Genomic DNA, 26,020 nt, shown 5'->3' with positions numbered 1-26,020 from the left:
GGGAAGCCAGTGTTGCAGGAATGGCACATTAGAATACATAAAATTAATTTTGCTTTGAGATAAATCTGCTTTAATCTTTGCCTTTTATCTGCCATGTCTTTTATGCCAAGCCTTGGCTTTTATCTGCCAAGGTTAGGTATGTATCAGTACAGTAAATGTGGTCAATAAATACTGTGACTGTAGGCAAATTTGCACATGTTGTAAAATCCTGAAAACAATGGAGGTCTTTTAGAAAAAGGAGTTGAAGGGATGAAATAAGATGATGATTCATTCCAGAAATCTTTGCTTTGGAGCTCTGACTCAGAAGCCTCTTACACTCTGTTAACATGTAGAGAAGGAATGTTAATATACTCTTGAAATACAGTGATTCCAAAGTCTAAGGTCAATGGCCAAATATACATGTATAGTACAGTTCTAACTGGTTCTTCATTTCAATAATGATAACTTGTGCAGACTGAAAAGAGACTTCCTGAATGAACTTCTCTTCATCCCATACAGAGGGCACCTGGACTTGCAGATTATAGTGGTGGACATCCTTCTTATCAACACCGATTCAAGGAGTCTTCTTTTTTTAAGATAGTGAGTTAAACCTTTTTTTTTTTTTAATTTTGATTTTAACATTTTAACTTGATATTCTGAAGGGTATAAAAGAGAAGGATTAAATAAATAAAAGTCAGAAAAATGATGAGTATTGAACAAAAATAGACATGATTTTATTATGAATTCTCTGTGTCCATGTACTCAAGTCAGCAAAATAGAGCATATTGCTACGGTTTTTATGAGTTCATTATATTTGTTTCAAAGTTAGACCATGAATGGACAGTAACAAAGGCTAGATTTATGGCCAAGGGTTATTTTGGAAGTTCCAGTTTTTGGATGCTCAGTTAGAGATCCCTAAAAGAGTGTTGCTCTTCAGAAACAGAAGGTACTAGAAAATAAATTTGCCGAAGATACCTGAGCTCCATTCCTCACTTCTGATTATCTTGATCAGTGCTATATTTTTTTCTGTATGGTACTGTTCTGCACTGGAAACTAAACACTGAGATTTTCTAGCTGTTTTCTTTTTCCTTTTCCAGACTTCCTGTCGACCACATACAGCTCCAGGAAATATGCAACACCCACTTCGACTCCAGCCACTTCACAGCAGTGCTGTAGTAGGGTCTGTTCCAAAGACTTCAGGCTCTAAACAAAAGTGCCATATGCTTGAAAATGATCAGCAGTTAGCTAGTGGGGTGAGGCCATATTTCATTCTGAAAATAATATATCTTAGTGACAGTTTTGTAATATTGCTAAATACTGTAGATCCCAGAACTATATATTTTATGTAGATAATATGCCTATCAAATGTTTAGCAGCTTTCACTGAACTCTCTTATCCTACCCTTAATTTTCAAGACATTATTTTAATGGTTTAATGCCTGGTCACAGCCAGGAAAAATGTGATGACTTCTCTTTCATAATGTAAGATCTGTTATGTAGAGAAAAAGGCAGGCACGCAGTTAACACTGATAACTCAGGAATATTTCCCCACAGTCTTACAAGTTTTCATTTTCATCTACAATTGTGAAGTAGCAAAAACCTTTCTTTTTTTTGTACCATTCGTCCTAGTAAGCCCCACTAGTGGGGACAGAGAGCAAGAACTCTTTAGAGTAACAAAACAGTCTTCAAATGTACACAGTTACTCCCAGGTGAGATTTGGATTTGTATTCTGTCCTAGAAAACCATTATGTAACTGGCTTATGTTAGGAGTTCCTTGGGACTGGGAGATTTTGGAATGGGACTGTGATCTGCTACCACTGACTGGTGGACACTATGAATAGCTCACCTCTGCCGTGGATTTGCTCTGTATTGTGATGGTCACAATCCTTTCTCCAAGAATTTTCTGGCTTTATTTAGTACTGTTATCTACAACTTCCTTGCGAAGGGGAGTGGAGAGGCAGGTGACTTATTCTCTATAAACACCAGAGATAAGACCCACAGGAATGGTGTTAAGCTGAGGCAGGGGAAGTTTAGGCTGGACATCAGGAAGAGGTTGTCACCAAGAGGGTGGTTGCACACTGGAACAGCCTCCCTAGTGAAGTAGTCACTGCACCAAGCCTGTCTGAATTTAAAAAAACATTGGACTATGCACTTAGTCGCATGGTCTAAACTTTTGGGCAGACCTGTGAGGTGCCAGGAGTCAGACTTGATGATCCTTATGGGTCCCTTCCAACGTGGGATATTCTATGATTCTATGATATGCCTACTCGCAAATTATGTGTGATTTAAATGGTTTCTTTAATGCTTGCTACTGACAAAACAACTAAATTAATTATAGATTATGAAGACATGTCAAAGAGCTCAGATCCAGTGCATGCAATGCTTGCAGAATATTGTGTCTTCTGTTTCAGGACCCCAGTGTTCTGTGTGCATTTCATCCTGAAGGAGGACTAAACCTCCACTACAAATGGGAAAAAAGCATTGTGAACCACACCTCATATAATTGGTGCCAAATCATGCTACTATTGGAAGATTCTGCTTCCTTTGAAATTTGCTTGCCAGTGGAGAGAATACAGCAGTGCTGTGGGGTTGTGCAGAGTTCTATCTGCTTGTGATCAGGACTCTGCATGGTTACTAGTAGTACGTGGTTTACAATACTGTGTATATCTATGTGTGACATTTTCAGCCAATCTGATCTTGGTTTCTCCATTTTGCCTGTTGCTTTGCAAATTGGAAAAAAAGGAGTTTAGCACAGAAATGTTTTCATAGAAAAAAATTGTGGAGGTATGAAATTCTAGAAGTATGTGTGTTTCTAAAAGTAAAGAATAGTAAAACCATGGTTAGTTCAATATGTTCAGTAGCTATTTTTGCACGACCAGTTTAACATGGTTACATTTTTTTTCAGGGGGAGAAGACTGAGTTAAGACTTATGAACTCAATGGAATATGTGACTGGTAAATCCCCATATCGACTCCCTGTTATTAACAATTATGTGATGCCAGTGCCACCTCCCCCTCTACAAAAAGGAGACAAGAGTGTAAAGGCAACAAGAAATGGGATGCCCAGAGGGAGACGATTTCGCCCCCCACACACACCAAATGGCTTAGAGCAACTTTTAACAAAGGTAAGTTGTCTCTTTCTACTTCTCTAAGTACAGGTATATTACCGTCCTCACTGATACATTCAGAACTTCAGGGGGATTTATGAAGCACCCCGAGTGTACGAAAACTTCATCTGTTACACTAGATCTCCGGCCAGGAATGCCTCCTGGAAGTGAAGTTACAGGAACACAGGATTGGAACGGACTATATGGGTCATTAAAGCTGGTCTCTCCAATCTCAGGCCATTCAATGCATTTCAGTCTGAAATCTTTCCTTGCCCTTCTGTATGCTACAAAGCACGTTTCAGCTTAAGCAGCTCAAGGACTGTCTTAAAAGAGTGAAAGCTTCAGTTTTATGAAGCATGTGTATCATCATTGTGCTCACCTTTTGTTATTGTTGGAAGCTGAGTGCATTTTTATGTATTTTCTGCTGCAGAATTCTGGAGGATTACCTAAGCCCTCATTACGCAGCAATGCATTTATTACCATGATCTTTCTAGGAAAAAGTGTGCATTTATCTCATGATGATGCTGATTATAAAGATGAAGTCAAAGTCTGTCAACAACACTGTGGAGGAGAAAACCTTTGTGTCTACAAAGGCAAGCTGTTGGAAGGAGGTAAGGATAAAGAGTGGAAGAGTTCATTTTGATTCTGGCAACATCTTTTTGGCTAAAATACTGATGTGATATCAAAATGATTTCAACTGTTCTCAGTCAAGATATGTGCATCCAAGGATTTTTCACCATCTGCCTTCAAAGAGAAATCTGGATCTACAGTTTCATAATTGAAATTGAGGTTGCAATTACTTTTGGAAATTATGTTAGAAGGAGTTTAGAGAACTGATTTATCAAAATACTGTTAGATTAGATTAATTTTGTATAGAGATGTATGATTAATAAAATAGTTTTAGCTGTAAACTGTCCATAAATGCTATCTTTTTTTGACTTGCTATGATATATCAATGCATGTTTATTATTCCAGAAAGAAAAGTACCTAGCGAGAGCCCAGTTTCCATCTCTTTTATATGAATGTGACTCCATCAATATCTCAAGGGTTACTCACACTGGTTTATCTCGTCAGTAAAAGTCAAACTATGTTCTGGAAAATTAGGAAGAGGAAATGACTGGGAGATTTTCACTCATGAGAAAGAGAGCTGTACCCCTCATTCCAGCTCACAGAACCCACTGTGTCTGCATTTGCATTTTTACTGGATATGGGAAGATGGTGCAGAGATTCCTGCACTTCAGTCTGTCCACTGGCGTTGTGGATGCATTGCAGTGTGCCCACAGATCTGATTTAAAGATACTCATTGCAGCTTTGTCCCAGCTGTGCAAGAAGGTGTCCTTTGTGTGTCCTCCTGTTGTTCTGTGCTACATTCATACCTCTTAGGGAACCTGCTGGCGTAGTGTGGCTTCCTCCCTACTTGTGTGTGCTCAGTTTACTTTGGAAGGATAGCATGAATTGTAATTAAAGGCACTACAAATAAGTCTCTCTTGGAAGGGAGCTGGGTAGGAGCCTCAGTGCTCTTAACGTTTGTATGCCTAACAGTGCCCTTGCAGAGTAGCTTGAAAAAACTCCAGAAACAGTAGCTTTCAGCTGCTTAGTGTTGCTATGCGTAAGATCATATTACTTCAGGCCCAGAGCCACTAATATGTGTGGAAAAGTCATTTTTTTTGAGATGAGAGTCTCTGGTTTCTATTAATGCTGTAGCAGCAAGTGGCTAAACTGGCGATGTATTAGCTTGTTGCAGGTGTGTCCATCCTGGTACTTCTGGGTTGGAAAGAGATAAGACTGTTGTGTTTGGAGGAGAGTAGAGTTTTACCAACTAATACAGCTGAGAATGGAAGAACCCGACCTCAGAGGGCTGGATGCTCTGGCAATGATGTAGATGAGATGCAAGAAATGCAGTGGGCTGACCATAAAGCATAACCTTTTTCTTTGAACTCTCATTTCTGTGGTTTCAGAGACCTTCCAGTTTGTCTCAAAGAGGCACCATGGTTTCCCATTCAGCCTCACCTTTTTTCTCAATGGGATGCAAGTGGACAGGTTGAGCTCTTGCTGTGAGTACAAACATCAGAAGCGTTCCAGGCTGGGAGGCAGACATGGATACTTTGGGTTTCTTAACGTGGAAGGAGCATCTCCTTGCTATAGGTATGGAGTCACATGCACTTTTTTCACAGGGTCTTAGCAGCCCAGTTTTTAGAGTATTTATCACTTGTTTCCTCTTTTTAAATCTTTCTGGCATTCCACAGCTCTGTAGAACCTGGTCAGTTTCTGAGTACCCCTTGCAACGTGCATAATTAAGCTTACCCTTCAAACTCTTACGTTCAAGGATGTCATCAAAGTCAGCTGACTTTTGTGCTGCCTCTTCAAACACTCTGTGGAGTTCACATAGCAAAGGACAATATTTGCATCATATCACTTCATCTGTCAGCTTGTCATGAAGGCATTCAGTGCTTCATCAACAGCAGAGTTTGGAGGAATAGGCGTGGAGTGGTATAAGCATGCCACCTTCATGTTTCTGGTGGAAGCGATAAGGAATATCAAGAGTGCTGTTTAGTAAGTTGTAGTCTTTGGGGTTTTCTTTGTGATTGTGATAAAAAGATCATTTATTATTAAACAGCTCTGCCTCTAAAGTGTAATACTCCTGGCTGCAGAATATGGCAGTATTGAATGTTAGCCATGTTCTGAAAACAAATCCGTGCAGAGAAGAGTTCCATTCTCTTGGTACAGAGGTTGGTGCTGTGAGCAACAACTGGTTTTGCCAAGAAGCTTTAATTTTAGCATAATCTTCCTTAAACTTCCTTAAACTAAAATAGGTTAGATGTAGACTAGACATTAGGAGAAAATTCTTCACTCTAAGGATAGTGAGGCATTGGAATATGTTGCCAAGAGTTGTGGATGCCCCATCCCTGGAGGCATTCAAGGTCAGGCTCGATGGGGCCTTGGCCAACCTAATCTAGTAGGTGGCATCCGTGCCTATGGCAGGGGAGCTGGAGTTAGAAGATCTTTAAGGTCCCTTTCAACCCAAGCCATTCTATGATTCTATGACTGAGTATCTCAAAGGTCCCTGAAAAATACCAGGAATAATTAAAATCTCTTCTTAGAAATTGGCACATTTACATTTTATGCCTGCAAAACTAAAAGATTTCTAGACTTCTTGATGATGGGATATTCACAGTAGTTTGTAAACAGCTGTAATGTGAGAGGAATTACATTTAAACTTTAGATATGAAAAGCATTTTAGGTGGAGGAAACGTTTTTAAGACATAGGTGTCTATGAAGAAAATACAATTATCCACAGAGACTTAAGATTAGTTAGAGTGAAATTCCCAGTTTCAGTTTCACTCTGCCTGTAGATTTGAATCAACTTATTATATGCAGCACAATGTCCTCACACTCATAGGTGGTGTAGAGTTGTTCATTATGTCTGCAAGTAATGCTAAATTCGGAGTAGGAACTCTGGTCTCTTACGTGTTTCTCCTAACCATAAGAAAGGGAATTTGGCACTCCTTTTATATGAGAGGAGCAGTCTCAACAAGTCATTCAAAGCATTTTGTTTTTCATATGTTTGTATTTCTCTTAGATAAAAAACAGAACAGAATTTTTAAATAATCCAAATTCAATACCCCTCTTCACCCACAGTTATTTGACCCAGCAGGCAAATTAAAAAATGTTATATTCATAAAACCTGTGTTACTGCTTTACTTGCAGATAATGCAGGATCTGTATCCAGTACACCTCTGACTTGGAGCTTGCCTGCCTTTCACAGTGATTATGTCTTTGCAGATCATGCTTGGTGTAGCTTGAAGTTAATGAACCCTTTTGATAATTTTGACTCTAAACTGCTTATCCTTCAGTTGTCACCTTTAAGTGCAGATAGCCTTACTGTCCTTCAAGGGAGAATTGCATCTGTGTCTGTGGAGCACTTGAGGATTTTAGGGTGCTTCTCAAAGACAGTTGTTATCAGTATCCTTGTTGTCTGAGAGGTGAAATGAAGGCAGATACGTGCCTGATCTCACAACTGGTAATGAGCTGGTGAGCTCACTGTCTACTGTTTTTCCATTGTTCACTGACAGAAAAATGCCATGCTTTCCAATTCTCCTTTTTTTTTTTTTTGTAGGTGCATTATTGCAATGGGTCTGGACAAAAAGCCATCCCCTCCCAAGAGAAAGATGGAGAAGGACTATGAGGAAAAGCAAGTGGGTTCCTGGAAAGGTGGAGCACACAGTGAGCCAAGTGATAGCAGTGTTGAGCAGAAATCAAGCAAAGATTTGGTGTTAGTCATCTTACCAGGTCATGAAGCAAGTATGGAAACCATTGAAGAGAAAATGGAGACCGGACAGGAGCATAGAGGAGAAGAAAGGAAAAAACTATTAAATCATGAGACAGAAGATAGTCAGGAAGACACTGGTAAAAATGGTACGGTATTCCAAAACACAAGCAGGGGATGAAAAATAGGAGAGGGTAATTCTGGAGAGGGTGCGGGACTGCGGGCCTCCAGCTCACTTGGTGGTATCCACTCTTAGGATAGCTCATATGTGAGAAAAATGGTGAGGATGGTGAAGTTATCAGTGGCTGATAGCTGGGAGGAACACACAGCAGCAAGATTGAGCGCTAGGTGAAATACCTCAGTCTTCTCTCTTTGTTGCCAGCAGCAGCAAGATGCTTTGTTCGTGTAAAGCTCTTCCCCTTCTCCATCACACAGCCCCAAGCACCGTGTACCTGCCAACCACCACTAACCTCCAGCTTCCTCACTCTTCTGAACATTCGTTCCCTCTGTCCCTGGCCTCCCAGCTCACCCTTCTTGCCTCCTCTGCTCTGACCCTGCTGTGATGATCATCCTTTCGCTTTACCTAGCACTCCCATTGACAGCTGTACCTGGCTGACCTTGCCCCTTTTGATTGAGTTGCACCTGGTTTCTATTGACAGAGATTTAAAAACAAAGACCAGAGAAAGGCTTCCCTTGCTCTAAGTTTGCCCAAGGGATGTTTCATTTGGTGGACAAAGATGATATTTGTGGTATAAAAATAATGAAAATAATTGAAAATAATGGTATAAAAATGATGTGTAGCAGCTCAAACTTCATGCTGAGAATGTGGCATTTCCCAGTGCCACCTCAGGCCAGTCTCATCATCAGTCTGTGTACACCTCTGCCTGCGCCTAAAGGAAGAGACAGCTAGCTCTGCCTGTTCTTTCACTCACTCCTTGTTAAAATGCCTTTTTCAGAGTAAGTGTTACTCAGAGAAAGATTTTCATTTTTATTTCCTAATCCTATTTTTACTTTCATAATTCTGCAGTGCTACTGCACAGCTTCCTTGTTAGTCCTTGTGGATGTGCTTTTGTGATTAATCAAGCCTTTTTCCTTCCAGGGTGGTAGGCATCTTTCTGACAGTTACCTAAAGAGGCCTTGTTTCCAACAATGCAGTTGGAAACTCAATTGATTTTTAATACAGAAAATAAATATAATTATTCCCTTAATCTGTGTTGTCTGGGTAATTGTTTATTTGCTAAATTGCTTCTGCATCAGATAATCGTCATTTCTGCCCATGGCATTCTGTCACTTCAGGACTTTAAAAGCACTGATGGAAAGAAAAAAGAAGTGAGCAATTATGGTGAAAGGTGAGAAATAATGGCCAAGAGGGACAGCTGGTGTGTCAGCAGTGACAATTTTCCATCACGATGTAGGTGTGTTGCTTCTCTGCAGCATGTGCAGTGAGCTAGTGGTAGCGGTGGAATTACTGAATTTTAAATGGAAATCATGGACATCACTATTCTTTCTGGTGACTGGGATTTAAAATAGTGCACTCCTGGCTGGAAAGGAAAGGATGCTTTAATGCATATGCATGAAGACAGCTTTTACCTCTAGAGCTGAGCAAAGTTATCTATCTTATGTGTCAGGCTAGTAGCCTAGAAAGAAATCCAGACCCTGTTAATGTAAAGATAGTAATTCTGCTGTAAGCGTCATTTGTACTAGGATTTCATCTGGGAACTAAATGAGCAAATTAGAATAGTGTGATAGCAGAATGTTCCTCTGCAGCACCCTTTGCCTGGATTTAATTAATTAACTCAGTTTGTAAGGCAATTCTTTGCTAATTAGCTGTGTCATTTATCTTACTTTGTTCCACCATATATTATCTTTCTACACTTTTTTCTATTGCTTCTATTTTTTTCTCATTGCAATGAGTTTTTCTGCTGTAATAAGAGAGTGTCTTGCATTTTATTTTTGAGTTTGCCTGTTAATTCTTGTAGTCCTCTCAATGGCTAACTTTTTTTTTTATTTATTTTGTTTTTAATGTATTAATCGTACTTTGTACATCATTCAGTAGCTTTATTGCATTTGTGCTACTCTATCTATGAAGAATGTGATGCTTTTTTACAATAATGTGCTCTTACTATTCCCGTCTGTGGTTTTAGATTCTCTCATGACTTTTACGAGTGAACAAATGAAAAGGGAAAAGGAAATTAATGAAGTTAACCTTTGTCTGCTGAAAAAGAACTTTAGTAGTTGTGAATTCCATTTCCTGTCTCACAGTATGATTCTTTTATTTTAGACTATGATGAAGATTTTGAAGCAGAAGAAGTTAATGAAGAAGGACAGACTAGTGATCAAAGAAATGGAATGTCAAAGTCATCCCCAGATGATGAAGAACATAATTTAGACTATGAAAAGGAGAGTGAAAACTCATCACAGAAGGCACTGCAGGCCTCTGTCAGTGAGAGAGATGAAAGTGATGGATATTCTGACAGTGACTTGGAGGATGACAAACAAGGTTAGTATTTTTATAATGAGGCTTAGAGAAGTTGACCTGATGCATATTTTATATGTTGTGCATGTCCAGTAATGTATGTTGAGTCTGCATAGAAAAGATCATGTAGTGCCTACTGAACTGATAAAAAATAGCTATCTTACCTGTGTTCTTATCAGTTCCACTAACTGTCACAGAAAAAAAACTAACCCTATGGGGCAATGTAAGCATGTGCCAGCTCACAGTAGACATGACTGAACTGTTTAGTTGCATAAATTGAGATAGTGCCAGCCAGCACTGTTAGAGATTAGTAGCTCTAAATCCTTGGGACAGGTAAGCACTTAATGGTAAACAACATCCGTGAAGCTATGACCACTTACACTTCCTGAGGATGTGCACTTTTATCTCAGAAGTCACTGGGAAACCTGACAAAACACCCTGCATTTCAGAACTACTGTCTTTTAATGACATAAATTCTGAATAAACTTCAGTTTTATACTCTGCTAGATCTCTGGCTCTGCTTCCCCACTGTGTTTTCCCACCACTGTAAATCACTGGAGTCAACGGTGGTCCCTTGTACTTAGTAGGCCTAAATAGCTTTTTGTTCCTTGACTTTGACTAATCTCTTCTTGAATCCATATGAACTTTGGACACTGGCAATGTCCATTAGAGCGATAATCTCTACTGTTTGGTTAAATGTTACTGAAGAATTATCACTGCTTTTTTTTTTGTTTCCTGCAAATTTTCCATTTATGAATTTCAAATGATGCTCCATGTATGTATTATTAAAGGATACAGTGAGCTTCATTTCCTATTCAACTTGATTGTTTTACATCTGATTTTGGATATCTTTATGATATTCACTGAGATAATATACCATCTTTGAAGGTCTTCAAGAAACATGTAGATTTAGAAAGTAGTAGCATGGTTTAGTGGTGGGCTTTAGTACTAGGTTAAAGGTTGGACTATATGATCTTAGAGGTCTTTTCCAACCTGAATTGATTCTATGATTCCATAACAGGAGTGCACTGAAGGACTGCTGCTATTGTTGAAATCTTTTATCAAGCAGAGCTCAAGAAACTATTCTAAAACTCATCTTAGCCATATTTACAGGGGCTTTTTAAAGTGTATTTTTTGTGACAGATGGAGCTACTGAGGCTCATTTCCATTATCGTAAAAAAATATATGTTAAATGGCTTTGATTTTAACACTGATACATTTGGGCAATGCTCTCCTATTACTGTTACTGGAATTTTGTCACAGTATCTTCAGATGGTTTAATACAGAGGTTGATATCAGACGAGTATCTGTCTGTGGCCAATGAATACAAATGTCTTAGTGATAGATACTAAAATAAAATTGTGTTTTCTATTTCTAGATAGGAGGTCTGCACATTCTCTCTCATCCACCAGTGCTCAGTATAGCAGTGGAGATGACTCTGATGTTCAAAAGATGATAGAAAATGTTAAGGGCAAAGAGGAGTATGATATCAAAAAGGCATCTGATAACACAGCACATGCACAATACAGAAGTGAGAATGGGGAAAATAAACTGTTCAAAACAGAGGACAACCAGGAAACTTTTACACTGGAAAAGGAAGCCATACATGAAGCAGAAAAGACAAAAGTGCAAGACCTACCAGCAGGGGAAGATACTGAAATTTTTCATGAAAACATAACGTCAATACAGCATCAAAGTCCTGAAGTTAATTGGGAACTCAGACAGGCTAGGACAGTAGAAAGTAACATAAAGGAAGATGGGGAGAAGAATGCAAGTAACAAGAGGGACAGTGGGGAGAAAGACGTTCTAGTGCCTTTGGAAAATAATATGATGGAAGTGGAGAATAGAAATGAAGAATTTCCTCAAAGTGACGAAGGAAGTGGTGAGTACAGTCCCCCTGCAGAACTGTGATGTGATCTGTGAATGCAACTGTTGCTGTATTTGCCTTTATCCTAAGTCACGGTGCAGCAAGGGGAATGCAGTTGCTGGACTATTTTCAAGCTACCAAAATACTCTATATTTCTGTGAGCTAAATAACCAGAATGTAACCTCATTTTTTTTTTTTTTTGCTTGTTTCTTTTCTAGTGTTTCCAGTGTAAGGCTTTGGCTATTTTTTTTTTTTTTTTTTTTTTTACTTCACAAGTTAGGTTTCACATATCATGAAATTACTATAAAATCCAAAAATAATTCATTACTTATACGAGAATCAGTGTGCCAGACTGGGGAATTTTCTTTATAATGTGGAAATCACAGAACGGTAGGGGTTGGAAGGGACCTCGAAAGATCATCGGGTCCAACCCCCCTGCCACAGCAGGTTCCTCAGAGCAGGCTGCCCAGGTAGGTGTTCAGACAGGCCTTGAATCTCCAGAGAAGGAGACTCCACAACCTCCCTAGGCAGCCTGTTCCAATGCTCTGTCACCCTCACCGTGAAGAAGTTCTTTTGCATATCAGTGTGGAGCTTCCTGTGCTCTAACTTGCAGCAATTGCCCCAAATGCTAGATTCAAAAAGAACACCAAAAAAATGCTATGTGAATCATGGTGCAGCAGATGAGGATCAAAACTACATCAGTAGTTCCATAGTTGTTTTGCTTCACTCTGTCATGGATTTGTTGGCAAGGAGCAGATCTGTTAGTTGTGTGACACCTCAATTTTCTGATAAAATGGGCATCTTGTGGTTTCAACTTTACCTTTATAGATAACAGGCACGTAAAAGACGGTGAGCCATATAAACAATGTCTGCATTATTATATTTGAGGAAGGGGAAAAATATAAGCCCTTGCTTTACAGTGTCATTTAGGTTATGGAAGAAATTTCCTGGATGTTGTTAAATCAGGCAGTATAACAGAATGGTCACCTGCACTGGTGTTTACATAAAGAAGGAGAGGCACAAGCCATAGCAGATTAAATTTCTAATTGTCTTTCTCCACGCTCCATTAGCAGTGGAATGTATAATGCTTTTCTTTTGTTTTGAGTTTTTTTGTTCTGTTTCTATTGCTTTCTGTTCACTGCAATGCATAGATCTAAGACAGCTATGTGTGGAATAAACTCTTCAAACGCTGAAGCTTAATGCTTGACAAATCTGTTGCTGCTGGGTTACTTTGACTGTCTCGTGCATTGCTTTTGCTTTGTTATGCATTCAGAATTGAGTCGGTAAAGACATTAGCATACTAATCATTGAATAATGCTGAAGTCTTCAAAGATGTTTGCTTCTGGAACCCCTCTCTTCACTTGCATGAAAGGAACTTGAATGTAAGCAGCTTCACCACTAGACTCAGATGAGTTGAGTAAGGACTGGTGAAGAAGAAAGAACTCTGAAAACATACAGCACAGGAAATTACGTGGTAATACAAAAGCAAAGAGAGATCAAATGAATGTGTAAAGGATAGTAATTTCAGGCTGAGTTAGCATAAAACGATAACATTGTTCTTAGCATAAATTCTTATATGTTTACATTCAGTGCACTTGGTTTTATGGCTCTAGGTTTCAACAGAGTCCCTCTATCAAGTATAGATAGAATGTCCAAATGTTACACGGTAGCAGCATTTATATATGTAGATATATATAAACAGCATTCTTAGCCAAGCCCTGTATCATCTCTGCTGCCAGAAGACTACCTGAGATTCAGGGGTAGACCAGATCAAGTAGGGGAGAGGAAGAAAAAGAAAAATTGTTGAATCATAAAAAATACAGATAGGAGTTTTCAATCCTAAATTGAAGAAGGCTTTTTCCATGTCCACATAAGAGTTGTATAGGTGAATTTTATAGCAAATAAGGAATTGCCGAGAAGCTTTGTCTAGAGAAATAAAGGAAAAAAATAATCCCCTTTTTTGAGATATAATTAGCATGTTGAAAGATACATTGTGGGGTAACAAAACTCACGTGGGAATCTTAGCTTCTTCTAGGCACTTAGTACAGTGGCAAACATGATAAAGATTCAAATTGCAAAATTTAAGGATGTTTATAGTTAACAATATGCCATGTGATTCCAACTTCCACTACTCCAGCCCTCCAAAACGCCGAGGGCTAAGAGCCTGCAGAGACACCAGGAGAGCTGAAAGCACTCAGTCCTCTGCTGTGTCAAAACTCGTTCTCAGTCCATTCTTGGGCTTCTGTTTTTTTCACATGAACTTCTCCATGAGGCTGGTCATTCTCATTAGCTTTCCAGCCTCTGTTTGCATGAGATTGATAGGACACTGTTTCTGTTTCTGTTTTGCCCTGATGAGACCAATTGTGCTCTGCTCCTGACAGGATTTCTCCAAAACAATGCTGTCATTAACAGTGCAGAAATAAATTATCACAGTAATTCATGTATGCTGAAGGAAGCAAGTGGTGCAAAATGCTCCACTAGAGTGAGTCTGTGCAAATCATAAACAGTGGCATGACACGATCTCTCAGAAGTATGGAAATACCTGGGTTGGGTTCCTGCTGTGCATCTTCTGATCTTGCTGTGCTCTATGTGACAAGGAGATATTGCTGAGCCCATGAGAGAATTCCTGTGATCAGTATTTCTCATCCTTCCCTGGGCTCTGTGTTTTGATAGACTGTCAGTTTCTCTTTTGTCAAGTATTACATAGACAGAAAACTGGAAAGAATTTGAACTTCCAAGTAGTCAGACTTCAGGCCCATAACCAGGTCAAAGCAAAACAATGTGCACAACAGCTAGCAAAGAATTTGGTATTTCATTGAGTCTGAGGGAAGTGTTGCCTGGACATCAGCCTGAGCCAGCAAAGGGATGTCCTGGAGTGGAAAGCTTCTTATCTTCTCTTCAGCATTGGAACAGCAGAATGAATCAAACAGGCTGTGTGCTATTGCTCAGAAACCTTTGTCAGGATCTTGGGTCCCAGGAGCAACCTTGTCAGTGATCTCCTGTGAACTTCCCTGACCATCTTTCATGGTTCCTTGCTACGCAGATCTTAGTAATTCGGGTAGTTGCAATGTCAAAGCAGTAGTGAAGCCATCAATACGTTTTAGGACCTGTGGTGCAGGCAAAAAGGCCTTCATGCTGAGCAAGTTCTTTATGTAACATCAACTGAAATGGTCTTTTAAAAATTTTCTCATGCTTCTCTTCAGAGCTGTGTGGGTGCAGGGTTCTCATTGGGAAGGATAGTTGTAAGCAGGAAGTGGGAGAAACCACAGGAGGAAGGAGAAGAAAAAATAAAAATAAAATAAAAAAAAAGAAGAAAAGTAACATGTGGCCAAATAGAAAGAATCAACAGTGTACAAAACAAACAAAAACAAACAAAAAAAACCACAACCTCATAGGAAAAAAGTGAGAGATCACAGGGTGTGCACTGGCAGGGGAGAAGCAAGGACTTGGGAAGAGAATAATGCAAGTTTGTGGCAAGGAAGACTGTGGGAACAAGACCTCTCCCACTCCATGTGGAACTCTTCATTGATTCTGAAGCAGCAGACAGATTAAATTCCAAATACACAGGTACATGTGTAAAAAAAAACAGGTGCTTTTTCTCCAGTCTCAGAAGAACTGATAACTGTTTTTCTTAATATATTGATGGAGGGAACATTCAGTTAAATGTAATTACACGTGGCTTGAATACATGACACCTAGAAGACACAGCGATTCACGGAAGACCTCTACAAGTAAATGTGTTGAGGCAAGACAGTATTTCCATGGGTTAAATATATTCTTAAATAGGGACAGATGCATCCTCCAGAGCAGATTCTGGAAGGCTATTTGTCACTTCATGGCAGAGGTGGGTGGACAATTTGAATGAGACTAGCTGCTAGGTCAGTCAGTCTTATTGTACTTACTTCTAAGCAACCAATTCTTTTCTAGCAGACCTCCTAGTAGCAGAAGTGTAAATTTACAGGGCAGGAAACTAGTAGTACATGTAAGCAATACACCTGGTGCAAGGTGCTTTTGCAGGAAGGCATGACTTCTCATATTGCAACATGTAATATGGAGTTATTAATTTTGAAGTGTGGTCTACTGGTCAGGTGATGCATGGTCTGGTGGGAGGAATCAGCTTTCTGTGCTCTCTTCTCTCCTTTCATGGTCTCCATTCTCTCTCAGTAAAATTTCTTCTCAGCCTGTCCTTTATTCCGCTCCCTTACTGTCTGCAGCTGCTTGAGCTGCCTTGTGCACCTTCTGTGCTCCTTTGCAGCTGACCTACCTAGTGAGTGGTCACATCCAGCCCTGAAGGGCAGGAAGGGATGGGGGCAGCGGGGAGTAAGTAAGGCCAGTGGAAGGGTTGTGGGAAACCAGACATGGGCTCCACTCTTCTGCTGGCAGAGATGAGAGACAAATATTGTCCTCTTGGCCTGTTGGTCACCTGGAGTCCTCTTTGGCTGCTGTTCCAGAGATGGGGTTTTGTTGCATGGGTACATGCCCAAGCAGACAGCAAAAAGCAATGATTTTGGAGTACAGCAGTAGTGCAGGAGCATCAAATAAGTCAAACCGCGTGAGATGATTTGGGGCAAGAGAGCCTTTGCCCAGTTTGCGAAAGGGTAGCTTGGGAAGGACATTGCTCCTTGCTCTCTTCACTGGCACAAAACCTACCATTTTCTAAATAAGAACCTGCTCTGTTTGTGCAAAACAAGGGTACAGCAATGCAGCCTGCTGGAGGTGCCTGCCCAGGGACAGGCCCTGGAGCACCAAATTCAATGAGGAACATTGCTGGTAAATTCTCAGGGTGTAGGAAAAGGCCCTGTATTATTCCCCAGGTATAATTACAGAATGCATGGGAAGCATTACTCTGCATGAACAGCTGTGTTTTCTTCTTCCCATGTATGCATATTTTATATGAGCAGTTTACCACCTATTTCTGGATTTTGAGTGTTATTGTCAAGCTTGCAGCTATTTTGTGTACACACAAGCTCTCTGCAAGGCAGGTGGGCGGGGGGGGGGAGAGAGAGAAAGGAGTAGGAAAGGGCAGGCAGAACTTTCAGAACTGAAAGCCAGTCACGCATCGACATTTTTGCCTAAATTTATCATGGCAGATGCCAGAATGGCAGCACCAGAAACCTAGTCAGAGCTCAGGTGCATGGTAAGAAGCAGCATGGCAAGTCTCTTTCTTGCCACCATGCTGATGTCCCTTCATTGCTTGCGAGAAATAATGTTTTTAACCCTGTAAACCAGCCTTAACATTAACTCAGCTCTCAGTAAAACCAATGTTTCAATTGTGTCTTACTAGCACCAGATGGAGCTTTCTTGGCAGAAGGAACAAGAGCACCTGATGTGCAGAAGGCAGCAGAACAAGAGGCACGAGGAGTGCAGGTGGCAGGGCAGAGACAAGCACTGGTGGAGGAAGGCCGTGTAGCTGAGGAGGGAGATTCTCACGCTGACGGGGCAAGACGGGGAGCGGCCCGGGCAGGAGATGTGCTGCCCGAGGGAGAGGTGGTGGCCGTGGTGCCAGCAGCGGGTCAGCTGGCTGTGGAAGGACTAGCACCTGCAGGGGGGGCCACGGCAGAAGGAGATGCCAAGGAAAAGGAGACAGGGAAGGGAGTGCCTGGAGCAGAAGTGGTAGCTGGGGGGCAGAAAGCTGTGACGAGGGTGATGGAGAGCGTGGGAGCACTGCAGGAGCCAGGGAGCAAGGGAGAGGAATCAGCAGGAGTGGGGGGGCTGGCACGCAGGGAGGCAGACGGGGCAGTGTCTGGGTGTGGTGAGGGAGCTGGGGAGCTCTCTGGAGGCGGGGAGGCCATGGAGAAGGCCTCTGGGGTGGAGAAGGCAGTGGGGGTGGCAGAGCCCCTATTGAAGGAGGCAGTGAGTGACACCATGTCTGAGGCAGAGGAGGCTGCGGAGGAGGGACGTTTTGCAGGGAAGGGCATTGTGGAGGATGCTGTATGTGAGGGAGAGGAGGCTGTGGAGGATGCAAACTTGGCAGAAGAAGAGATTACGGGAGTGGCTGGCCTTGAAGGAGCGGAGGCTGTAGAGGAAGCTATTTCTGAAGGGGAGGAGGCTGTGGAGAAACGTGTGGCTCTCAGGGAAACATTAGGGGATACCGAAGTTTGCACAGGCAGGGAAGAACTAAAGCCAAATGAGTTCACCCAACTGAAAGCTTCAGGGGAAGAGAAGGCAGAGATGAAGGATGCTGCCATAGGAATAGCAACGTCTGAGACTGACAGACCACCAGAAGTGGAAGAGAGATCTCTCCCAAGAGCAGAGGAGGTGGTGGAGGAGTCTGTGGATGCACGCAAGGGTCCAGTGTTACAAGCAGCATCTGGATTAGGGGCTCTGGTGGAGGCTGGAAGGGATCCTGCAAGTGAAGGGTCATCTTTGTTGGAGCAGACAGCAACAGCAGAAGATGAGGAGGGTTCAGCAGAAGCACTTTTGCTTGAAAACCCATCTTTGGGCAGCAAAGCAAAGGCAGATGGAGTAATGGAAGAAAATCTTGATGGGCCAGTGATGGGACTATCTGCAGAGATAGATGGAGCTGAGATAGGAGGTGGAGGAGTCATGGGAGGAGTGACAGGTCCATGGGAGCTGGAAGCTGCAGAGCAGGGATTGAGGGAGTGTGCTACAGGTCAGGATGGGGTGGTGCTGGGAGCGGGGAGAACTCCTGGTGAGGAGGTGGTGGAGGAACCAGCACTGCCCTCAGAGGGGCTGTGTGAGAGCAGAGCTGGGGAGGCAGCTGGCACTGCAGTGAGGAAGGCAGAGAACGGGGGGGGACCGGAGCCGGTGGGGGGAGCGGTGGGGCTGGAGGTGGCGGTGGCTGGGGACGGCTGGATGGGTGATGGGGTGGGGGCATGGGAGAGGGGGACAAGAGCAGGGGCAGGGGGACAGAGCAGGATGGGGGTGGCAGTGGCAGAGGGGCCAGCAGTCCAGGGAGAGACGGTGCAGGCGGGAGCACATATCGAAGGGAAAGAGTCTGGCTTCAGTGAAAGTGCCCAGAAAGGAAAGGCTGAGGGTGTTTCAGAAGACACACAGGGTGACTCCGGCGCTCAGGAGCAGAGGAAGGAAAGTCCCATGCGAGGAAGCCCAGATGCGGGAGCTGCTGCCACGGATGGGAGCTGCTGTGAGGTGAGTCCTGCCTGGGTCTGCTGCTGGCATGTTCCTTTTCACATCCCCAGGCTCGTGGCTGCTGGGAGCAGTGTTGGGAGCAGAGGATGTCTTACATTTTCACTGCTGCTTTCTTATGCTCCCCTTAAGAATCTGCCACTGATAGCTGTGGTACAGGATGGCAAATCCTTCTGCATGGCAGCTTCTGTGTGCTTACCTGTTCCTGAAGCCCTGTTGCATGTACCTTCACCATGGTGCTAAAGCTTGCAGCCCCATGTCTTCTCGGCCCTCCAGCCATGCCCAGTGCCCTGTGTTCCTGGCTCTCAGCAGCACCACTCCTGCTCCCAGTGCTGCTGGTGGTGTGGAGCGGCCTCAGTGTCACCACTGCTGCTGTTACTGCCCGTGAGCTCTGTGCTGCACACCAGTAGCAGCAGCAGGCTTCTCTGGTTGCTCTGGCATCTAGCTGCACGAAGTGTCTTACAGTGGTATCTCTGTACCTCAGTTTAGCCTATTTTCTGTAAAGCTAACATTTTTCTCATCATTTCCTAGGATGCTGTAAACCTGGATGCAGCTGTTGTGCCCTCCATAGGGCCCCAGGACAAGGAAGAAACTGTCCTCTGAGCTTTTTCTGCAGCTTCTTCAGTGCTGTTTTCTGCAACATTTACACATCTACTAGATTTGTGCCCTTCAGGATACTCACTCCTTCATTTTACTTTGCGAGTACAACTGTCTGTCACATTCTCCTACAGCAGCTTCTCAGTGTGCAGCAGACAGCTCAAATTATCAAGTGTATGCCAGCCCGGGGAACAGCACTCCTTTGTAGTTATGAAGACCTAAATCACAAGGATTGTTCCACAGCTGCCACGCTTGCTATTTCCAAAATCCAGAAAAATATTGCAGTGGGGAACTTCCCATCCTCCCCAGACACCCCTTGCCTTTGCTACCTGATATGAGTGACAGCTAAGGATAGGTGCTCTGTGTGTGTTACTGTAGGACTACAAATGTACATCTGAGTGTATGTGCTTGATTGTATCTCCTCTCTGTGCATTTTTATGTGAGTTATTTGGCTTTTTAAACTGTAAACTCTTTCCTGTGAGATGAGGTTGCGTCTTCATTGGTGTGTGCAGGACACTTGAGCACATCGGTCGTTTGATCTGGTGCGGGGCATCGGGGTGTTGCCGCAGGAGTGGGAAGCGGCCCCGTCTCGGCGGGTGCTGTGCGCAGGGGTGGCTGCTGTGGAGCACTCACCATGCAGAGCCAGGCTTGGTGCTGACCACACTTCAGTGTGTTCTCAGAACTTTGAAAAGATGTTGGGAAATGTTAAATCAGAGCAGTTGTAACTCATTTACAATGTAAATGAGGAAAGCCTGAGCCTTTTGCTTTCACTGGTGTTACGTGTAACTCCACTGGCCCATGCAGTCTGTGGTGGAACTGCTGCTGGGCCTGTGGCAGCATGTGGTTCAGAATAAGGACATTTCAACCCTAGGTTGGCTGTGGGTCTCTGCTGCCCATCCCCTTTTCAGCTCCCCCACCTCTGGAGGGACCCTGAGGTCCGGCCTGCCATGCGCAGGGGCGGTAAGCATAGCGGCATGTAGCTGTAGCTGGGTTTTCAGATCAGGAAAGGAACTGAAACAAGCAGGATTTTGACATGTTTGTTACCCTAAATTATTTAAGATCAATACACATTTAAATACATACAAATTTAAATGCAATCAATTCATTTTTGTTTCCTCCTGTACTAAAGACGGTTACATTTGTATTTTTAATCTGGATACCAGGAAGTATTTTGAAAGAAGAAAGCAGACAAAGAAGACTCATAGCTTTACTGTCATCAGCAGCTTAAACAAAGCATTGCATTAAGTGATCCTTTGTGGTGCAGTGGAAATGTTTATTCTGTGCAAGATAGGCAATATTTGCTTACAAAGCATGTGTTCGACTTTTGAGAACTCAGCAATGCTCCTTTCCTTTTAACCAGGGAGTGTCCATAAAATCAGTATTGGCTTATTCTCTGGACCAAGACATTTCCAGTGTTGCTCAGCATAAAAAACTACAGTAAATAAAAAACCTGTGTTTACATACTCTACAGTTGAATACACCTGGTATACAAAGTGTTTGGAATTCAAATTAATGCTAATGACCTCCAGAGTTGTTTTTTTTCTCTACACATTTGCACATACGCATATTTACTTGAGTCTATTAAAAACAAACAAACAAACAAGAAAAAAACATGATGTATCAGTCTGTGTAGTTCATTGAATTTTTGCAAATGATTAAATTGTAAGAATAATACTTGGCAATCAAGTAGGGCCTTGTCTTCAGTAGTTATCTCTGCTTTCTAACTGAATGACTAAGTAATGTTGGGTTGAGTGTTTGTGCTACTAAAACTGGATCATACAGTTTTGTATGAAAAGCAAATGGATGTGGCTTGTGGACAGGACCAGACAAAAGTGTTTTACGAATGCACATGCATACACACAGGTTGCTCAAGTGTTAGGGGTGGACAAAGGCGAGAGGCAAGGATTTGCCTCAGCAGTGATTCCCTGGAAGATTCAGGATTACAGCTAAGGCTGTACTCAGGCAAGTCACGAACCAAACAACTGGCTTGTTTGACATTTATCTGCTTTACTGAGCACAGGATGAAAATGGGAAAGGTAAGAGATTTGTGTGTCGTAGGTAAGTGCCAGAGTGATCAGCAAAGCATCTCAAAATGCTGTTAAATACTCATCTCTGCCAAAAAAAGGGCACAGGGAATGGGAACGGGGTCCCCATTGCAGCACTGACTGCGTTGTGGCAAGGGAGCCCCGTGTGGCTCTGCCCGAGGCAGGGATCCCCCCAACGTCAGCTCTGGGGCAGTGTCCCTGCCCCAGCGCGTCCTTGTCCTTTCTGTGGCTGCTGAGTGGCAGCAGGCGAGGCAGTGGCAGGACCCGTGCCCCACAGTGTTGTGCAGGGGACTCCTCCTGGAGCAGCTTATTGTCAGATTGCCAGCCTCCAGTCTCTGCTCCTGGCACTTCAGCCATGAGAGCACGAGAGCGTGTTTGTTTGTTTGTTTTTTCTCCTTATGGGTAGAATCTTCCTTTAAAGATATCTGACATTCAGAGCACTCTGGAGACGATTAAGCGGGGGTGTGAGTTTGCAGTAGCAGATATAACTAAATCCAATCCAACATTTTAGAAAAGATGGCAAGAGTTGGTCACTAAGAAGCACCTGAACTCCCAAGACACTCCTTGGCTGCAGAAGATCTGGGTCATCAGGGAAATCCCAAAAGAGTAAGGCAGCAGTGACTGTAAGGGACAGGAAAACTGATAATACATAATTTAAAATACTTCAATATTTATAAATGGTTCTTGTGTGTATGATTTTAACAATTAGGGAAATGAGTCCTGTGGTTAGGAACATGCTGGCTCTCAGAGCTTCTTGTATTGCTCTAAAAAAACACCACACTCCCAATACTCTGGTTTTACAGACTGATAGAAAATTTTTCCCTAGGTGAAACAAAACAAATGGGAAAAAGACCTGTAAACCTCACTAAGTGAAACCTTCCCCATTTTTATTGCTTCAGGATTATGAAACTAACAGCATGCAAGACATGAGTCAGCAGAGCCTATTACTAATTTATAGAGCATGTCTGTCACACTGCACAATGCCTTATCACAGAGCTCAGTTCAGACACTGTAGTCATAAGAATACAACATCCTGAATAATATCCACAGAGCAACATGCAGTAATCATGAACCCACATTTCTACCCACCTGACAGTTGTGTATTCAAATGCAATTAAGGAATAATATTATAGCAGTGTTGCTTGCAGCAAAAATTTACTATTTTCAAAACAGATTCCAGAAAAATAACAGCATAATTTTAACTGTGTAATTGCTTCTAGAAGAAGGGTTCATGTTGTCTTGCCCTTTCTATTTTTTTTTTTTTTTAAACTTCCAGTGAGAAATCTGTTGCAAACCCGGTCTCGGCAGGCACACTCAGCACACACTAGTTGGCACTTTGCCTTGGAACTGCTTTGAGTGAAAAATGTAGCTCTGTTCTGCTTTAGGATTATCACACTTGTGGCACAATGATTTTACCTGTCTGCAGTAACATAGGTGGTTTGGGATTTGATTTGCGTGTTACCCTGCTGGTGAAAAGTTTCTTTTGAAGTTCCCATGTGGCTTTTTTGTTACCAAATGACTGAACTAGAGCATGTACTTTTTAAGAAAAAAAATAATAAAAAAAATAAAGGAACTCAAACCAAAACAAGGAAGCAAATGAGAAGACAGAAATGTCTGGAAGAGTACAGTTATGATGGCTACCCAAGTACCCCATTATTCTCAGAGAGCAGGAAAGCAACTGCAGATCAGGGCTCAGAAAAGATGTAGTGGGGCTGCTGTGCCAGCAAGCTGTGTGAGCCTGAGGTACTGAGAATGCAGGGCAAGGTGTTTCTGTGATGGTGGGGAGCTCACAAAAGAGACAATCTTGTTCAGGATCTGGGAGCTGGAGCTTGGCCTGGCATGGTGGCAGGAAGGACAAGCTGTTTCTCGCAGTGGCGAGGTGGGCTGGGGCTCCGGGGCAGCTGGTGGTCAGGGGATGTGGACCCAGGTAACAACAACTTGCAGCAGAGCTTTAAACTTTAACAGACACACCTTTACTGTCACCTCTTCATATTTTTAATGCTCAGGCTGGAAGTGCAGGCATTCACTTTGTATAAGGGTAGATGCACACCACCAAAAGAAAAAGCCCCCTCAAGATAAGCAGAAAAAGATGCTAGCACATAACATGAGAGGGACATTCATTGTCAGCAAATAAAGGGTTCAGTTTGGGTACCATCAATATAGCACGCGATGCTTGGGAGTTAGGCTGGTATGGTAAGAACAGTTGCTGCTGGTTTTTGGTGACTTTCTGCAGTAAGGCGGTCCATGCTGTCAGCTGCTTTCTTCAAAGCTACCGCTGCTGCTGCAGGAATGAAATCTCATGGTACTCATGGGATCCGACACGTAACCTGCAAGATGCAGAGGGAAGTTCATGTGCGTCCTGACACAGCAGCGATTCTCCCCTACTTACCCCTGCAGTGACAATGTCAACAAAATAATGTGCGTACCATTTTGAGATAAATAGGCACTGATCACACATACCTTTTTGCTGTCTGCAAGTCACCATTCAATATCATCTACCAAGGAGAAATTTAAATGGGAAGTAAACAGACTCAATCATTCATTGAATGCATGCAACATAGTCAAACACAAAGAAGCTTTGGTGACCAACATAAAAGAAATACATAAAATCTGACATAAAATCTCAGTGTTTTAAAGACATTTGGCATTAAAATATATATATATTTTTGTCCTTTCAATTAGAACTTAGGCGAGCTCAAAATCAGCATTCTGACAAGTGTTTTTAAAATATTTTAACTTGTTTAATTCTTGACACTACAAAATGGACATCAACTGCTCTTGACAGTGCTGTGTTTTCAATGAGCTTTCCAATAATAAGAATTCATTTCTCTCTTTACACTGTCGTTGGCAGCTGCTCCCACTCTCCTTGTTTTACTGTACTAACATAAAAATAAACCCTATGTAGTCATCTCAAATTTCCTGATAACAATGCATCATACAGAGCCTTTCAGATGCTCAGGGAACAAAAAAACCTAGTGCACAAAAACTTTCTGGGGTGTAGGGATTGGGAGAGAATTAGAAAACATTGCTCATGCTCCTCCGTGCCAAATTCCTACTGCCAAACAGAAATTATACACAGCTGCATAAAATTAAGGCTCTGGTAACTAAAATTGCAGTGACCATTATATCCCCAAGCTGTACTCCATAACCAACTTTGGTTTATCTTCTGATCATGGCGTGCTGTGTTTTGAAAGCTGCATGACAAAGTGTATCTTTAAGGAAATCTTACTCATGTTCTAAATATGCAATCTTAAGCCCGTGATTGTTGTCATGCATGCTAGATGTGCCCCGGATGTTGGGAGGTGAAGGAGGCACGTGCCTTCATTGAACCATTGAAGTTAAAGCCATCATGCTTCAGAAAGTGTTGGTCTGTGATGGGGCACATAACAAGAGCATGACGTACTTTTAATGACATCTCTGGTCATGGTGACAACACTTTGCACTCTGATGAGATTCTCCGGTCATGCTGGGTTGAAGACTGTCCACATGCGCCACCATCAGTTTCTTTGACTTTACTGCTTCCACACAATGGGGAACATTTGCTTTCTTAAATGCTTTCATGTCTCCAACCCCCCCAAACACAACCTGTACTTTTTTTTTTTTTTTTTTTTTTTTTTTTTCTTGCTGTGCCTGTGAGTTTTGTACCACCCAGGAACAAGCTTACTGGGTTGCTTGGTTTGCCTTACTCCCACGGGTTTCTTCTTGTCTGCCCTGTGTTCAGGGAATGCATGCATTTCCTTGTGCTGCAGCAAAGCTGCTGTGCTGCAAGCCTTGCCAAGACCATCTTTGCTGTTGGGAAACCTTGGTGGCTGTTGCTGCAATGTCAGTAGCTTGTCTGCCTGTGTCTGAGTGCTGCAATGAGCAAGGATAAGCAGAGTTAAGGTTAAACTTTCTGTTTATGATAATCTTAAACTTTAGAGGATATACAGTTTTCTTTGGCCATTGTGTATCTATCTCATGTGATTTTTCTCCTTTCAATGTACTTTTTAACTCACAATTTGTGACACTTCCCACAAAGAGCAGGTCCTTTGCTTTCACTAAAGAGGTCATGGGTGTGTTTATTTGTAAAATTCCTGTTTTCAAATGCATTCAATAAAGAAAATTGTTCACTTTGACAAGGGCTCTTGCAGGAATGGGAACAGGGTGCTTTTAGGGCTTTTACTAAAAAAGAAAAAGAGTGAAGGAATTATTTATTGCTTACAGACTGCAAGTGCAAATGAAGATAATGGAAAACATTATGCAAAAAGCAAATGAAAAGAAAGAAGATCAAAATGGAGATGAGTAAGGAGAGACAACAGTGAAACTGGTTTATGTGCCTTAAATAAAGAGTGCAAATATTTGCAATCATTAGACCAAGCACTCTAATAAAAAAAGTATCAGGGCTTTCTGTTTTCTGGCGTGCTGCTCTGCATTGCAATGGCTTGATTACTCTACCAGGATCTTGGAAGGCTAGGGTGCAGCCTGAGAGAGTAGTGACAGGGCTGCAGAGTGTTATGGAGGTCCTCCAGAGCAGCTGGTTTTGGTGCTTTGTGACAGAGGATGGTGATTCTGATGGTCCTCAAGACACTTATCCTGGA

The 26,020-nt window shown here is 42.3% G+C and overlaps 2 protein-coding genes and 1 long non-coding RNA gene across 4 annotated transcripts in view; 2 read left to right on the top strand and 1 right to left on the bottom strand.

Moving 5' to 3' along the window:
- ERICH3 (glutamate rich 3) overlaps positions 1 to 18,465 on the top strand; it is a gene marked incomplete at its 3' end in the record, with an annotated part of 34,190 nt that extends 15,725 nt beyond the window's left edge. The window contains exons 6-14 of the mRNA XM_082766555.1: positions 499 to 579; positions 1,077 to 1,232; positions 2,884 to 3,102; positions 3,515 to 3,695; positions 5,043 to 5,229; positions 7,202 to 7,500; positions 9,633 to 9,851; positions 11,206 to 11,709; positions 16,979 to 18,465. Coding sequence (XP_082622681.1) covers positions 499 to 579; positions 1,077 to 1,232; positions 2,884 to 3,102; positions 3,515 to 3,695; positions 5,043 to 5,229; positions 7,202 to 7,500; positions 9,633 to 9,851; positions 11,206 to 11,709; positions 16,979 to 18,465 — 3,333 coding nt within the window. The remainder of the gene's footprint in view (positions 1 to 498; positions 580 to 1,076; positions 1,233 to 2,883; positions 3,103 to 3,514; positions 3,696 to 5,042; positions 5,230 to 7,201; positions 7,501 to 9,632; positions 9,852 to 11,205; positions 11,710 to 16,978) is intronic.
- A 139-nt stretch (positions 18,466 to 18,604) lies between these two features.
- On the top strand, positions 18,605 to 23,054 carry LOC309880734. Its single transcript, XR_014318018.1, has 2 exons — positions 18,605 to 18,804; positions 19,333 to 23,054. It is a non-coding gene; the product is annotated as an uncharacterized lncRNA (long non-coding RNA).
- Positions 23,055 to 23,179: 125 nt separating this feature from the next.
- TNNI3K (TNNI3 interacting kinase) overlaps positions 23,180 to 26,020 on the bottom strand; it is a 58,884-nt gene continuing 56,043 nt past the window's right edge. For both annotated transcript variants that reach the window (XM_082765960.1, XM_082765961.1), the window contains exon 25: positions 23,180 to 23,770. In XM_082765960.1, the coding sequence (XP_082622086.1) occupies positions 23,694 to 23,770 (77 nt within the window). In that variant the 3' untranslated portion in view covers positions 23,180 to 23,693. The remainder of the gene's footprint in view (positions 23,771 to 26,020) is intronic.

This window comes from Aythya marila (assembly GCF_965140915.1).
Source record: "Aythya marila genome assembly, chromosome: 8".
NCBI classification, from domain to species: domain Eukaryota; kingdom Metazoa; phylum Chordata; class Aves; order Anseriformes; family Anatidae; genus Aythya; species Aythya marila.
This window is presented reverse-complemented; position numbering and strand designations above follow the sequence as displayed.